We start from the raw sequence: 17,240 nt of genomic DNA, 5'->3' as shown, positions 1-17,240 counted from the left end.
AGCTTCAGAGTTTCTTCTGTTAGGTGACCTAAACTGGGATATGCTTAACACCCCGGCAGTCCTACAATCTAAGCTAGATGCCCTCAATCTCACACAAATCATCAAGGAACCCACCAGGTACAACCCTAAATCTGTAAACAATGGCACCCTCATAGACGTTATCCTGACCAACTGGCCCTCCAAATACACCTCCGCTATCTTCAATCAGGATCTCAGCGATCACTGCCTCATTGCCTGTATCCGCTACGGGTCCGCAGTCAAACAACCACCCCTCATCACTGTCAAACGCTCCCTAAAACACTTCTGCGAACAGGCCTTTCTAATCGACCTGGCCCGGGTATCCTGGAAGGATATTGACCTCATCCCATCAGTTGAGGATGCCTGGTCATTCTTTAAAAGTAAATTCCTCACCATCTTAGATAAGCATGCTCCGTTCAAAAAATGCAGAACTAAGAACAGATATAGCCCTTGGTTCACTCCAGACCTGACTGCCCTCGACCAGCATAGTCCCCGCGATATGCAACTGTTCAGGGAAGTCAGGAACGAATACACGCAGTCAGTCAGGAAAGCAAAGGCCAGCTTTTTCAAGCAGAAATTTGCTCTAACTCAAAAAAGTCCATGGAGAACAAGAGCACCTCCTCCCAGCTGCCCACTGCACTGAGGCTAGGTAACACGGTCACCACTGATAAATTCATGATAATCATGATAATTCATGATAACTTCAACAAGCATTTCTCAACAGCTGGTCATGCCTTCCTCTTGGCTACTCCTACCAGCCAACAGCTCCGCCCCCCACCCCCCAGCTCGCCCAAGCCTCCCCAGCTTCTCCTTTACCCTATTCCAGATAGCAGATGTTCTGAAAGAGCTGCAAAACCTGGACCCGTACAAATCAGCTGGTCTTGACAATCTGGACACTCTATTTCTGAAACTATTTGCCGACATTGTCGCAACCCCTATTACCAGCCTGTTCAACCTCTCTTTCATATCGTCTGAGATCCCCAAGGATTGGAAAGCTGCCGCAGTCATCCCCCTCTTCAAAGGGGGAGACACCCTGGACCCAAACTGCTACAGACCTATATCCATCCTGCCCTGCCTATCTACGGTCTTCGAAAGCCTAGTCAACAAACAGATCACTGACCATCTCGAATCCCACCGTACCTTCTCCGCTGTGCAATCTGGTTTCAGAGCCGGTCACAGGTGCACCTCAGCCACGCTCAAGGTACTAAATGATATCATAACCGCCATCGATAAAAGACAGTACTGTGCAGCCATCTTCATCGACCTTGCCAAGGCTTTCGACTCTGTCAATCACCATATTCGTATCGGCAGACTCAGTAGCTTCGGTTTTTCTAATGACTGCCTTGCCTGGTTCACCAACTACTTTGCAGACCGAGTTCAGTGTGTCAAATCGGAGGGCATGTTGTCCGGTCCTCTGGCAGTCTCTGGGGGTGCCACAGGGTTCAATTCTCGGGCCGACTCTTTTCTCTGTATATATCAATGATGTTGCTCTTGCTGCGGGCGATTCCCTGATCCACCTCTACGCAGACGACACCATTCTGTATACTTCTGGCCCTTCCTTGGACACTGTGCTATCTCACCTCCAAACGAGCTTCAATGCCATACAACATTCCTTCCGTGGCCTCCAACTGCTCTTAAACGCTAGTAAAACCAAATGAATGCAACTAACCAGGTAGGCTAGTTGAGAACAGGTTCTCATTTGCAACTGCGACCTGGCCAAGATAAAGCATAGCAGTGTGAACAGACAACACAGAGTTACACATGGAGTAAACAATTAACAAGTCAATAACACAGAGAAAAAAGGGGAGTCTATATACAATGTGTGCAAAAGGCATGAGGAGGTAGGCGAATAATTACAATATTGCAGATTAACACTGGAGTGATAGATGATCATGTACAGGTAGAGATATTGGTGTGCAAAAGAGCAGAAAAGTAAATAAATAAAAACTGTGGGGATGAGGTAGGTGAAAATGGGTGTGCTATTTACCAATAGATTATGTACAGCTGCAGCGATCGGTTAGCTGCTCAGCTAGCTGATGTTTGAAGTTGGTGAGGGAGATAAAAGTCTCCAACTTCAGCGATTTTTGCAATTCGTTCCAGTCACAGGCAGCAGAGTACTGGAACGAAAGGCGGCCGAATGAGGTGTTGGCTTTAGGGATGATCAATGAGATACACCTGCTGGAGCGCGTGCTACGGATGGGTGTTGCCATCGTGACCAGTGAGCTGAGATAAGGCGGAGCTTTGCCTAGCATGGCCTTGTAGATGACCTGGAGCCAGTGGGTCTGGCAACGAATATGTAGCGAGGGCCAGCCGACTAGAGCATACAAGTCGCAGTGGTGGGTAGTATAAGGTGCTTTAGTGACAAAACGGATGGCACTGTGATAAACTGCATCCAGTTTGCTGAGTAGAGTGTTGGAAGCAATTTTGTAGATGACGTCGCCGAAGTCGAGGATCGGTAGGATAGTCAGTTTTACTAGGGTAAGCTTGGCAGCGTGAGTGAATGAGGCTTTGTTGCGGAATAGAAAGCCGATTCTTGATTTGATTTTCGATTGGAGATGTTTGATATGGGTCTGGAAGGAGAGTTTGCAGTCTAGCCAGACACCTAGGTACTTATAGGTGTCCACATATTCAAGGTCGGAACCATCCAGTGTGGTGATGCTAGTCGGGCATGCGGGTGCAGGCAGCGATCGGTTGAAAAGCATGCATTTGGTTTTACTAGCGTTTAAGAGCAGTTGGAGGCCATGGAAGGAGTGTTGTATGGCATTGAAGCTCGATTGGAGGTTAGATAGCACAGTGTCCAATGACGGGCCGAAAGTGTATACAATGGTGTCGTCTGCGTAGAGGTCGATCAGGGAATCGCCCGCAACAAGAGCAACATCATTGTACACCAGCGGAACCCATCCAACTTGAAGGAGCTGGAGCAGTTTAGCCTTGAAGAATTGGCAAAAATCCGAGTGGCTCGATGAGAGAGAGAGATGGAAAGAAGCATGGAGGGAAGCATGGAGAGAGAGAGAGAGAGAGAAACAGAGAGAGAAAGAGAAGCACAGAGAGAGAAAGAGAGAGAGAAACAGAGAGAGAAAGAGAGAGAGAGAAGCACAGAGAGAGAGCGAGATGAAGATAATTAGAGGCAGGGTTTGGAGAGTTATGGAGGATCGAAATAAGGACGTGATTAAGGAAGCCCCGTGCTCTCTGTGTATGTCAGTATGTTAACGAGAGGAGAACCCCAGGTTTATGTTCTTAACATGGGCAGTAATTGCATGCTATGACATCTCACACCTATTAGGTAGTGTATGAGGACATGTTTTGTAGGCTAAGCAGGGAGAACCCCTCGCTCTCTATGTCACCACCTGTAGAGGCGCCTCATCCCAACAACCCTGTCGATGTGACAGGGATACTAAGGATAATACCTGACAGAGGAGAGGAGAGGAGAGGAGAGGAGAGGAGAGGAGAGGAGAGGAGAGGAGAGGAGAGGCCCAGGGTGATTGTTAACTATTTTCAACGGGTGCCTCTTTCAGAGTCCATTGGTTATAATGTAGTGCACTTTTTCAGTGTCTGTAGTGAGGCGTTGTTCTGTCTGTGTAAAGTTTACTGCAATACTAATATAACCCTTCTCTTTCTCTATCTTTCTATTTGTGTGTGTGTGCATGCGTGCCTATGTTTGTGTGTTGTTGTGTGTGTGTGTGTGTGTGTGTGTGTGTGTGTGTGTGTGTGTGTGTGTGTGTGTGTGTGTGTGTGTGTGTGTGTGTGTGTGTGTGTGTGTGTGTGTGTGTGTGTGTGTGTGTGTGTGTGTGTGTGTGTGTGTGTGTGTGTGTGTGTGTGTGTGTGTGCGTGTTTAGCTGGGACATCGAGGGAGCAGTGTATGGGACCCAGTGTGGAGAGATAGAGTCGGGCCTGGCCCTGGTGTTTGAGAGGGGTGGAGAGAGGAAGATGTGTACTCCTTACCTGGACACCACCTCCTCTGGAAACATCCGCTTCTACTTCACCATGGGTAAGGTTACCACCAACACAGACCACTACCCACGGGTGCTTCTACTTCACCATGGGTAAGGTTACCACCAACACAGACCACTACCCACGGGTGCTTCTACTTCACCATGGGTAAGGTTACCACCAACACAGACCGTTACCCACGGGTGCTTCCACTTCACCATGGGTAAGGTTACCACCAACACAGACCGTTACCCACGGGTGCTTCCACTTCACCATGGGTAAGGTAACCACCAACACAGACCGTTACCCACGGGTGCTTCCACTTCACCATGGGTAAGGACCACCAACACAGACTACTACCCACGGGTGCTTCCACTTCACCATGGGTAAGGACCACCAACACAGACCACTACCCACGGGTGCTTCCACTTCACCATGGGTAAGGACCACCAACACAGACTACTACCCACGGGTGCTTCCACTTCACCATGGGTAAGGACCACCAACACAGACCGTTACCCACGGGTGCTTCCACTTCACCATGGGTAAGGTAACCACCAACACAGACTACTACCCACGGGTGCTTCCACTTCACCATGGGTAAGGACCACCAACACAGACTACTACCCACGGGTGCTTCCACTTCACCATGGGTAAGGTAACCACCAACACAGACCACTACCCACGGGTGCTTCCACTTCACCATGGGTAAGGTAACCACCAACACAGACTACTACCCACGGGTGCTTCCACTTCACCATGGGTAAGGACCACCAACACAGACTACTACCCACGGGTGCTTCCACTTCACCATGGGTAAGGACCACCAACACAGACCATTACCCACGGGTGCTTCCACTTCACCATGGGTAAGGACCACCAACACAGACTACTACCCACGGGTGCTTCCACTTCACCATGGGTAAGGTAACCACCAACACAGACCACTACCCACGGGTGCTTCCACTTCACCATGGGTAAGGTAACCACCAACACAGACTACTACCCACGGGTGCTTCCACTTCACCATGGGTAAGGTAACCACCAACACAGACTACTACCCACGGGTGCTTCCACTTCACCATGGGTAAGGTAACCACCAACACAGACCACTACCCACGGGTGCTTCCACTTCACCATGGGTAAGGTAACCACCAACACAGACTACTACCCACGGGTGCTTCCACTTCACCATGGGTAAGGTAACCACCAACACAGACCGTTACCCACGGGTGCTTCCACTTCACCATGGGTAAGGTAACCACCAACACAGACTACTACCCACGGGTGCTTCCACTTCACCATGGGTAAGGACCACCAACACAGACCACTACCCACGGGTGCTTCCACTTCACCATGGGTAAGGACCACCAACACAGACTACTACCCACGGGTGCTTCCACTTCACCATGGGTAAGATAACCACCAACACAGACTACTACCCACGGGTGCTTCCACTTCACCATGGGTAAGGTTACCATCAACACAGACCACTACCCACGGGTGCTTCCACTTCACCATGGGTAAGGTTACCAACTACACAGACCACTACCCACGGGTGCTTACACTTCACCATGGGTAAGGTAACCACCAACACAGACTACTACCCACGGGTGCTTCCACTTCACCATGGGTAAGGACCACCAACACAGACCATTACCCACGGGTGCTTCCACTTCACCATGGGTAAGGACCACCAACACAGACCATTACCCACGGGTGTTTCCACTTCACCATGGGTAAGGACCACCAACACAGACCACTACCCACGGGTGCTTCCACTTCACCATGGGTAAGGACCACCAACACAGACCACTACCCACGGGTGCTTCCACTTCACCATGGGTAAGGACCACCAACACAGACTACTACCCACGGGTGCTTCCACTTCACCATGGGTAAGGTAACCACCAACACAGACCATTACCCACGGGTGCTTCCACTTCACCATGGGTAAGGTAACCACCAACACAGACTACTACCCACGGGTGCTTCCACTTCACCATGGGTAAGGACCACCAACACAGACCACTACCCACGGGTGCTTCCACTTCACCATGGGTAAGGACCACCAACACAGACTACTACCCACGGGTGCTTCCACTTCACCATGGGTAAGGTTACCACCAACACAGACCGTTACCCACGGGTGCTTCCACTTCACCATGGGTAAGGTAACCACCAACACAGACCGTTACCCACGGGTGCTTCCACTTCACCATGGGTAAGGTAACCACCAACACAGACCGTTACCCACGGGTGCTTCCACTTCACCATGGGTAAGGTAACCACCAACACAGACAGTTACCCACGGGTGCTTCCACTTCACCATGGGTAAGTTTACCACCAACACAGACCGTTACCCACGGGTGCTTCCACTTCACCATGGGTAAGGACCACCAACACAGACCATTACCCACGGGTGCTTCCACTTCACCATGGGTAAGGTAACCACCAACACAGACAGTTACCCACGGGTGCTTCCACTTCACCATGGGTAAGGACCACCAACACAGACCATTACCCACGGGTGCTTCCACTTCACCATGGGTAAGGTAACCACCAACACAGACAGTTACCCACGGGTGCTTCCACTTCACCATGGGTAAGGACCACCAACACAGACCGTTACCCACGGGTGCTTCCACTTCACCATGGGTAAGGTTACCACCAACACAGACTGCTACCCACGGGTGCTTCCACTTCACCATGGGTAAGGTTACCACCAACACAGACCGTTACCCACGGGTGCTTCCACTTCACCATGGGTAAGGTTACCACCAACACAGACCACTACCCACGGGTGCTTCCACTTCACCATGGGTAAGGACCACCAACACAGACCGTTACCCACGGGTGCTTCCACTTCACCATGGGTAAGGTAACCACCAACACAGACCGTTACCCACGGGTGCTTCCACTTCACCATGGGTAAGGACCACCAACACAGACCGTTACCCACGGGTGCTTCCACTTCACCATGGGTAAGGTAACCACCAACACAGACAGTTACCCACGGGTGCTTCCACTTCACCATGGGTAAGGTAACCACCAACACAGACCGTTACCCACGGGTGCTTCCACTTCACCATGGGTAAGGTAACCACCAACACAGACCGTTACCCACGGGTGCTTCCACTTCACCATGGGTAAGGTAACCACCAACACAGACAGTTACCCACGGGTGCTTCCACTTCACCATGGGTAAGGTAACCACCAACACAGACCGTTACCCACGGGTGCTTCCACTTCACCATGGGTAAGGTTACCACCAACACAGACTACTACCCACGGGTGCTTCCACTTCACCATGGGTAAGGTTACCACCAACACAGACCGTTACCCACGGGTGCTTCCACTTCACCATGGGTAAGGTAACCACCAACACAGACCGTTACCCACGGGTGCTTCCACTTCACCATGGGTAAGGTTACCACCAACACAGACCGTTACCCACGGGTGCTTCCACTTCACCATGGGTAAGGTTACCACCAACACAGACAGTTACCCACGGGTGCTTCCACTTCACCATGGGTAAGTTTACCACCAACACAGACCGTTACCCACGGGTGCTTCCACTTCACCATGGGTAAGGACCACCAACACAGACCATTACCCACGGGTGCTTCCACTTCACCATGGGTAAGGTAACCACCAACACAGACAGTTACCCACGGGTGCTTCCACTTCACCATGGGTAAGGACCACCAACACAGACCATTACCCACGGGTGCTTCCACTTCACCATGGGTAAGGTAACCACCAACACAGACAGTTACCCACGGGTGCTTCCACTTCACCATGGGTAAGGTAACCACCAACACAGACCGTTACCCACGGGTGCTTCCACTTCACCATGGGTAAGGTTACCACCAACACAGACCGTTACCCGTGGGTCTAAAAATACCTTCTCCCCTCTCCTTACCTTCACTGACGAGCTTCCACCATATTGGACAATAAGTTCAGTCAGTGCAGATGAAGCGGATGGACAAGGTCTAGGAACAGTGGGGTTAACTGCCTTGTTCAGGGGAAGAATGACAGATTCGATCTCGCAACCTTCCGGTTACTAGTCCAACACTCTAACCACTAGGCTACCCTGCCGCCCCTCCACTCTAACCACTAGGCTACCTGCCACCCCTCCACTCTAACCACTAGGCTACCTGCCGCCCCTCCACTCTAACCACTAGGCTACCTGCCGCCCCTCCACTCTAACCACTAGGCTACCCTGCCACCCCTCTACTCTAACCACTAGGCTACCTGCCGCCCCTCCACTCTAACCACTAGGCTACCTGCCGCCCATCCACTCTAACCACTAGGCTACCTGCCGCCCCTCCACTCTAACCACTAGGCTACCTGCCGCCCCTCCACTCTAACCACTAGGCTACCCTGCCACCCCTCTACTCTAACCACTAGGCTACCTGCCGCCCCTCCACTCTAACCACTAGGCTACCTGCCGCCCCTCCCTCTAACCACTAGACTACCTGCCGCCCCCCACTCTAACCACTAGGCTACCTGCCGCCCCTCCACTCTAACCACTAGGCTACCTGCCGCCCCTCCACTCTAACCACTAGGCTACCTGCCGCCCCTCCACTCTAACCACTAGACTACCTGCCGCCCCTCCACTCTAACCACTAGACTACCTGCCGCCCCTCCACTCTAACCACTAGGCTACCTGCCGCCCCTCCACTCTAACCACTAGGCTACCTGCCGCCCCTCCACTCTAACCACTAGACTACCTGCCGCCCCCCACTCTAACCACTAGGCTACCTGCCGCCCCTCCACTCTAACCACTAGACTACCTGCCGCCCCTCCACTCTAACCACTAGGCTACCTGCCGCCCCTCCACTCTAACCACTAGACTACCTGCCGCCCCTCCACTCTAACCACTAGACTACCTGCCGCCCCTCCACTCTAACCACTAGGCTACCTGCCGCCCCTCCACTCTAACCACTAGGCTACCTGCCGCCCCTCCACTCTAACCACTAGACTACCTGCCGCCCCTCCACTCTAACCACTAGGCTACCTGCCGCCCCTCCACTCTAACCACTAGGCTACCTGCCGCCCCTCCACTCTAACCACTAGACTACCTGCCGCCCCTCCACTCTAACCACTAGGCTACCTGCCGCCCCTCCACTCTAACCACTAGACTACCTGCCGCCCCTCCACTCTAACCACTAGGCTACCTGCCGCCCCTCCACTCTAACCACTAGACTACCTGCCGCCCCTCCACTCTAACCACTAGACTACCTGCCGCCCCTCCACTCTAACCACTAGGCTACCTGCCGCCCCTCCACTCTAACCACTAGGCTACCTGCCGCCCCGCCACTCTAACCACTAGGCTACCTGCCGCCCCTCCACTCTAACCACTAGACTACCTGCCGCCCCTCCACTCTAACCACTAGACTACCTGCCGCCCCTCCACTCTAACCACTAGACTACCTGCCGCCCCTCCACTCTAACCACTAGACTACCTGCCGCCCCTCCACGCTAACCACTAGACTACCTGCCGCCCCTCCACTCTAACCACAAGACTACCTGCCGCCCCTCCACTCTAACCACTAGACTACCTGCCGCCCCTCCACTCTAACCACTAGACTACCTGCCGCCCCTCCACTCTAACCACTAGACTACCTGCCGCCCCTCCACTCTAACCACTAGACTACCTGCCGCCCCCACTCTAACCACAAGACTACCTGCCGCCCCTCCACTCTAACCACTAGGCTACCTGCCGCCCCTCCACTCTAACCACTAGACTACCTGCCGCCCCTCCACTCTAACCACTAGGCTACCTGCCGCCCCTCCACTCTAACCACTAGACTACCTTGCCGCCACAATGGAGAAAGAGGCGTATTCTCATACCTATAATGTTGTTAGTCTTTTTCCAACCAAACATTTTCCCGACTGTCTGTGTGTTTTCCCGACTGTCTGCGTGTTTTCCTGCAGGTGGAGGAGAGTGTGACCCAGGAGAGTCCCATGAGAATGATGTCATCTTGTTTGGGAGGTCAGAGGGGAGGAGAGACCACGTGCTGTTAGACACCCTGCCATACTCCTCCTACAAGGTGAGACCAAAACACACACACACACAGAGAGACCACGTGCTGTTGGACAATCTGCCATACACACAGACCTGCTCTGTCCTCTACACTATACAGACCTGCTCTGTCCTCTACAGACCTGCTCTGTCCTCTATAGACCTGCTCTGTCCTCTATAGACCTGCTCTGTCCTCTACAGACCTGCTCTGTCCTCTACAGACCTGCTCTGTCCTCTACAGACCTGCTCTGTCCTCTACAGACCTGCGCTGTCCTCTAAAGACCTGCTCTGTCCTCTATAGACCTGCTCTGTCCTCTATAGACCTGCTCTGTCCTCTACAGACCTGCTCTGTCCTCTACAGACCTGCTCTGTCCTCTACAGACCTGCTCTGTCCTCTACAGACCTGCTCTGTCCTCTACAGACCTGCGCTGTCCTCTACAGACCTGCTCTGTCCTCTACAGACCTGCTCTGTCCTCTACAGACCTGCTCTGTCCTCTACAGACCTGCTCTGTCCTCTACAGACCTGCTCTGTCCTCTACAGACCTGCGCTGTCCTCTACAGACCTGCGCTGTCCTCTACAGACCTGCTCTGTCCTCTACAGACCTGCTCTGTCCTCTACAGACCTGCTCTGTCCTCTACAGACCTGCTCTGTCCTCTACAGACCTGCTCTGTCCTCTACAGACCTGCTCTGTCCTCTACAGACCTGCTCTGTCCTCTACAGACCTGCTCTGTCCTCTACAGACCTGCTCTGTCCTCTACAGACCTGCTCTGTCCTCTACAGACCTGCTCTGTCCTCTACAGACCTGCTCTGTCCTCTACAGACCTGCTCTGTCCTCTATAGACCTGCTCTGTCCTCTACAGACCTGCTCTGTCCTCTACAGACCTGCTCTTTAATGTGATCTAGCTCTAACTGTTCTGTTGATGTTTAGGAGGATATAAAATATGTTTATCCAGCCAACTCTGTTCCTCTACTGTGTTTCCTCTTCTTTCCCCCATATCTCTCCTCTCCCCCCTCTCCATTCTCCTCTACTTTTATACCCTTTGTTATTCCCTTATCCTCCTCCTCCCCCACCTCTCCTCACCCTCTCCCCCCTCTCCTCACCCTCTCCTCCCCCCCTCTCCTCACCTCCTTCCTCCCCCTCCTCCTTCCTCCTCCTCCTCCTCCCCCTTCTCCTTCTCCCTCCCCTCCTTCCTCCTCTCTTCCTTCCTCCCCCTCCTCTCTTCCTTCCTCTCTCCTCCTCTCCTCCCCCTCCTCTCTTCCTTCCTCCCCCTCCTCTCTTCCTTCCTCCCCCTCCTCTCTTCCTTCCTCCCCCCCTCCTCTCCTCTCCTCCCCCTCCTCTCTTCCTTCCTCCTTCCTCTCCTCCTTCCTCCCCTCTTCCTTCCCCTCCTCTCCTCTGTCTTCTCCTCCCCCTCCTCTCCTCTGTCTTCTCCTCCCCCTCCTCTCTTCCTTCCTCTCCTCCTTCCTCCCCCTCCTCTCTTCCTTCCTCTCCTCCTTCCTCCTCTCTTCCTTCCTCCCCCTCCTCTCCTCCGTCTTCTCCTCCCTCTTCCCCTAGAGTCCATCTGTAGTATCAGTAGCCCTTCCTCCAGACCTCCAGACCCCTGTCACCCAGTTCTGTCTGGAGCAGCGGGCACACGGTGGTGCCAACCGTCATGTCTGGGCCGTAGACTTCATGCATCTGCTGCCCGTTCTGCCTGCCACACACACCCACGTGGCCCAGTTCTCCATCAACCTGGGCTGTGGATCCTACCAGCCTGCCAACAGGTACAATACACCTTCTGCACTGTTGCACTCAACAGCCAGCACAATGCAAAACAATCAATACAATACATTTTCTATTTGCTAATTGCACACATTTCATATTAATATATTTTTTGCAATACTGACAGTTCTTCCCCTTTTGTTACAACGTGTTGTAAGGTGGAATAAAAATGTGTCTTCCTCTTTGTTAGTGTCAATCTGGAGTTTTCCACCAATCACGGTCGTTCCTGGTCCCTGCTCCACACAGAGTGTCTCCCAGACTTGTGTGCTGGACCTCACCTACCACATAGCACCGTCTACTCCTCTGATAACTACAGCGGGTAGGGATGTTTGTGTGTGTGTGTGTTTATGTGGGTTTACGTGTGTGTGTGTGTGTTTATGTGTGTGTGTGTGTTTTTATGTGGGTTTACGTGTGTGTGTGTTTAGTGTAGGTGGAGGTAAAGAGGTATGTGACTGTAGGTGGAGGTATAGGACTGTAGGTGGAGATATTAGGACTGTAGGTGGAGGTATAGGACTGTAGGTGGAGGTATGGGACTGTAGTTGGAGGTATAGGACTGTAGGTGGAGGTATAGGACTGTGGGTGGAGGTATGGGACTGTAGGTGGAGGTATAGAGGTATGGGACTGTAGGTGGAGGTATGGGACTGTAGGTGGAGGTATGGGACTGTAGGTGGAGGTATGGGACTGTAGGTGGAGGTATGGGACTGTAGGTGGAGGTATGGGACTGTAGGTGGAGGTATGGGACTGTAGGTGGAGGTATGGGACTGTAGGTGGAGGTATAGGACTGTAGGTGGAGGTAAGGAGGTATGTGACTGTAGGTGGAGGTAAGGAGGTATGTGACTGTAGGTGGAGGTAAGGAGGTATGTGACTGTGGGTGGAGGTATGTGACTGTGGGTGGAGGTATGTGACTGTGGGTGGAGGTATGGGAATGTGGGTGGAGGTATGGGAATGTGGGTGGAGGTATGGGAATGTGGGTGGAGGTATGGGACTGTGGGTGGAGGTATAGGACTGTGGGTGGAGGTATAGGACTGTGGGTGGAGGTATGGGACTGTGGGTGGAGGTATAGGACTGTGGGTGGAGGTATAGGACTGTGGGTGGAGGTATGGGACTGTGGGTGGAGGTATGTGACTGTGGGTGGAGGTATGGGAATGTGGGTGGAGGTATGGGAATGTGGGTGGAGGTATGGGACTGTGGGTGGAGGTATAGGACTGTGGGTGGAGGTATGGGACTGTGGGTGGAGGTATGGGACTGTGGGTGGAGGTATGGGACTGTGGGTGGAGGTATGGACGGAACCAAAGCAAAGAAAGTAAAAGTTAGAGCCCCCTCTCCTACCTACCCACTACTTACCTACCCCCTCCTACCTACCTACCCCCTCCTACCTACCCACTACTTACCTAACCTCTCCTACCTACCCACTACTTACCTAACCTCTCCTACCTACCCACTACTTACCTAACCTCTCCTACCTACCCACTACTTACCTAACCTCTCCTACCTACCCACTACTTACCTACCTACCCACTACTTACCTACCCTCTCCTACCTACCCACTACCACCTAACCTTAATGCCACATGGCGGGCGAACCAAATACATAGAGTGCATGCTACGGGTACATGCTACGGGTACATGCTACGGGTACATGCTACGGGTACATGCTACGGGTACAGTTTAACTTATGTTTACAGACACCTTAGCCAAATACATTTAATCTCAGTTTTTCACAATTCCTGACATTCAATCACAGTAATAATTCCCTGTTTTAGGTCAGTTAAGATCACCAATTTATTTTAAGAATGTGAAAATGTCAGAATAATAGTAGAGACAATGATTTATTTAAGCTTTTATTTCTTTCATCACATTCCCACTGGGTCAGAAGTTTACATTCACTCAATTACTATTTGGTAGCATTGCCTTTAAATGGTTTAACTTGGGTCAAACGTTTCGGTTAGCCTTCCACAAGCTTCCCACAATAAGTTGGGTGAATTTTGGCCCATTCCTCCTGACAGAGCTGGTGTAACTGAGTCAGGTTTGTAGGCCTCCATGTTCGCACACGCTTTTTCAGTTCTGCCCACACATTTTCTATAGGATTGAGGCCAGGGCTTTGTGATGGCCACTCCAAGACCTTGACTTTGTTGTCCTTAAACCATTTGGCCACAACTTTGGAAGTATGCTTGGGGTGATTGTCCATTTGAAAGACCCATTTGCGACCAAACTTAACCTGTTAAGTCGACCCTCTACTTTTTTGAACATTCTGTTAAAAATCGCGCAACATTTCAGCGCCCTGCTACTCAGGCCAGGAATATAGTATATGCATATGATTAGTATGTGTGGATAGAAAACACTCAGACGTTTATAAAACTGGTAAATCACGGCTGTGACTATAACAGAACGTGCGTTTCATCGAAAAGTGCAGGAAAATCTGATCACTGAAAATGGAAATAAATATCCTTGCGCTACTTCCAGGAATTGTTCAAAGTGAACCGAATTAAATGAGGCCGAGGTTGCAGTGCCTACAGCTTCCACACGATGTCTAGAGTCTTGTCATTTGATTCAGCTTTGATTCTTGGTCAAACCGAATCAAGGGAACCGATTCCCTCCGGTCTCCGACCGGATGTTTTGGTCGAGCTCTCTCCAGACATTTTTTCGAGACGGACACCTATAGAATTTACATCGCCTCCTGATGAATTTTATCGCTTATTAACGTGTACTAATACCTAAAGTTGCATTACAAAAGTATTTCGAAGTGTTTTGTGAAAGTTTATCGTCGACTTTTTGAATTTTAAAAAATGACGTTACGTTATGAAACGCTATTTTTTTCAGTTTATCACACAGTCTTCATAGATCGATATCTAGGCTGTATATGGACCGATTTAATCGAAAAAAAATACCCAATAGTGATTATGGGACATCTAGGAGTGCCAACAAAGAAGATGGTCAAAGGTAATGAATGTTTTATATTTTATTGTGCGGTTTGTGTAGCGCCGAATATGCTAATTATTTTGTTTACGTCCCCTGCGGGTCTTTTGGGGTGTTACATGCTATCAGATAATAGCTTCTCATGCTTTCGCCGAAAAGCATTTAAAAAATCTGACTTGTTGCCTGGATTCACAACGAGTGTAGCTTTAATTCAATACCCTGCATGTGTATTTTAATGAACGTTTGAGTTTTAACTAATACTATTAGCATTTAGCGTAGCGCATTTGCATTTCCAGAGCTCTAGATGGGACGCCTGCGTGCCAGGTAGGAGCAAGAGGTTAACTTGCTGACTGATGTCTCGAGATGTTGCTTCAATATATCCACATATTTTCCTCCCTCATGAAGCCATCTATTTTGTGAAGTGCACCAGTCCCTCCTGCACCAAAGCACCCCCACAACATGATGCTGCCACCCCCGTGCTTCCCGGTTGGGATGGTGTTCTTCGGCTTGCAAGCCTCCCCCTTTTTCATCCAAACATAACGATGGTCATTACGGCCAAACAGTTCTATTTGTTTCATCAGACCAGAGGACATTTCTCCAAAAATTACGATCTTAGTCCCCATGTGCAGATGCAAACTGTAGTCTGGCTTTTTTATAGCGGTTTTAGAGCAATGGCTTCTTCCTTGCTGAGCGGCCTTTCAGGTTATGTTGATATAGGACTAGTTTTACTGTGGATATAGATACTTTTGTACCGGTTTCCTCCAGCATCTTCACAAGGTCCTTTGCTGTTGTTCTGGGATTGATTTGCACTTTTCGCACCGAAGTACGTTCATCTCTAGGAGACAAAGTGCATCTCCTTCCTGAGCGGAATGACGGCTGCGTGGTCCCATGGTGTTTATACTTGCGTACTATTGTTTTTCCGATGATGTCAAGGAAAGAGGCACTGAGTTTGAAGGTAGGCCTTGAAATACAGCCACAGGTACACCTCCAATTGACTCAAATGATATTAGCCTATCAGAATCTTCTAATGCAATCATTTTCTTGAATTTTCCCAGCTGTTGAAAGGCACAGTCAACTTAGTGTACAGTCAACCTCTGACCCACTGGAATTGTGATACAGGGAATTATAAGTGAAATAATCTGTCTGTAAACAATTGTTGGAAAAATGACTTGTGTCATGAAATGTAGATATCCTAACCGACTTGCCAAAACTATCGTTTGTTAAACAAGACATTTGTGGAGTGGTTGGAAAACGAGTTTATGTAAACTTCAACTGTATATGGATACCCGCAGGTCTCTTGCCTAAGCATTCCCAAGGTGCCTTCCCCTTCCCCCCTGGGAACAAAAACAGAATAATTACTAACTTAAAGTGAACCATTTCAATAATCACAAACACAGTCCTTTTGGCATACACATACCTCAGCAGGACCGGCTACAAAATCCTTTATCCTTTACAACAAATTAATCAGACCCACAACCAACACAGCACATACAAAGCAGCTCTTTCCAAAACAAAGGAACGCTGGCTTTTCAAACTGCAGAAGGAGTCGGTAATTGCAGACAGCTGTACCCCCTGACGAGAAGGCGGGGTCAGAGAGCCGATTAGTGATAGGCCGACCAATCAGCTGCTTTAGGGGAATCCAGGAAGCCATTTTCCTGATATACACACAAACCCACAACACAAAAAGGAACGTAGCATATGATAATACATGACATATATCATGTGACCTTTCTTTGAGGACCTAGTTATATACCCTGACACAGTGGTGTTAGGAAACTACTGGTTTACAGGCCACATTCGGCCTGCAAGTCACGTAATGCTGGCTTACAAAGTGATGTGTAATTCCTATTAGAATCCAGCCAGAGTCAAGATATCCAACAAGTGGAGTTGTCAATCACACGAGACCTGGATTCATGATGATTTTGAAGGGGAAGATTGAATAGTGAGACAACCTCAATCATCTGAACTGGAGCAGCCATCTCAGTAACGGGTGCAATAGATCCAACTGATTGGATTAGTTTGAAAAACCTCTCTGTTATTTGTCTTTGTGTAGTATAAAATGTATTAACCAATAAATGTACGTGCAAAACAAAAACACATATTACAGTAAAACAAACAATTCTGGAAAATCTCCCTTCAATAGAGCATGCTGGGAAATATTATATGGTTCAATGTAAAACCCTTCTTGTCTTCCAAAAAAATCACCCAAGAACCTTTTCCTCCAGAAACAATTCTTAGGATGTTAAAGGTTCTAGGTAGAACCCTTTGCCTTCCAATAAGGGTTCTTCTGATCAAAACTGTTCTAGGTAGAACCCTATCTCTCTGCAAAAGAACCCTTTCGGAACCCTTTTTGTCTAAGAGTCTGTCTGACTGTTGGCATGTCCCTCTGTTTCTCTATCTCCAGCTGGACGAGGATCTCCATCCCCTTACCCAACGCTGCCCTGACTGAGAACACCCAGTTCCGTTGGAGACAGGGTGGCATGGGAGCTGGCAACATGTGGGCCATAGACAATGGTGGGAACCTTATACACACACTGTTGGTCCTGTAAATCTCATAAGATCGCGGGACATTAAGTTTGTTGGTTG

At 50.2% G+C, this 17,240-nt stretch overlaps 1 protein-coding gene across 1 annotated transcript in view; it reads left to right on the top strand.

Annotated features, from left to right (window-relative positions):
* Positions 1 to 17,240, top strand: part of LOC118379936 (reelin-like) — a 318,966-nt gene that overhangs the window by 209,035 nt on the left and 92,691 nt on the right. The window contains 5 exon segments of the mRNA XM_052466572.1: positions 3,855 to 4,006; positions 9,892 to 10,007; positions 11,533 to 11,741; positions 11,930 to 12,058; positions 17,059 to 17,168. Coding sequence (XP_052322532.1) covers positions 3,855 to 4,006; positions 9,892 to 10,007; positions 11,533 to 11,741; positions 11,930 to 12,058; positions 17,059 to 17,168 — 716 coding nt within the window.

Source organism: Oncorhynchus keta, chromosome 17 (assembly GCF_023373465.1).
Source record: "Oncorhynchus keta strain PuntledgeMale-10-30-2019 chromosome 17, Oket_V2, whole genome shotgun sequence".
Taxonomy (NCBI): domain Eukaryota; kingdom Metazoa; phylum Chordata; class Actinopteri; order Salmoniformes; family Salmonidae; genus Oncorhynchus; species Oncorhynchus keta.
Note: the sequence above shows the minus strand (reverse complement) of the source record. Positions and strands in the feature narration are given on the sequence as shown.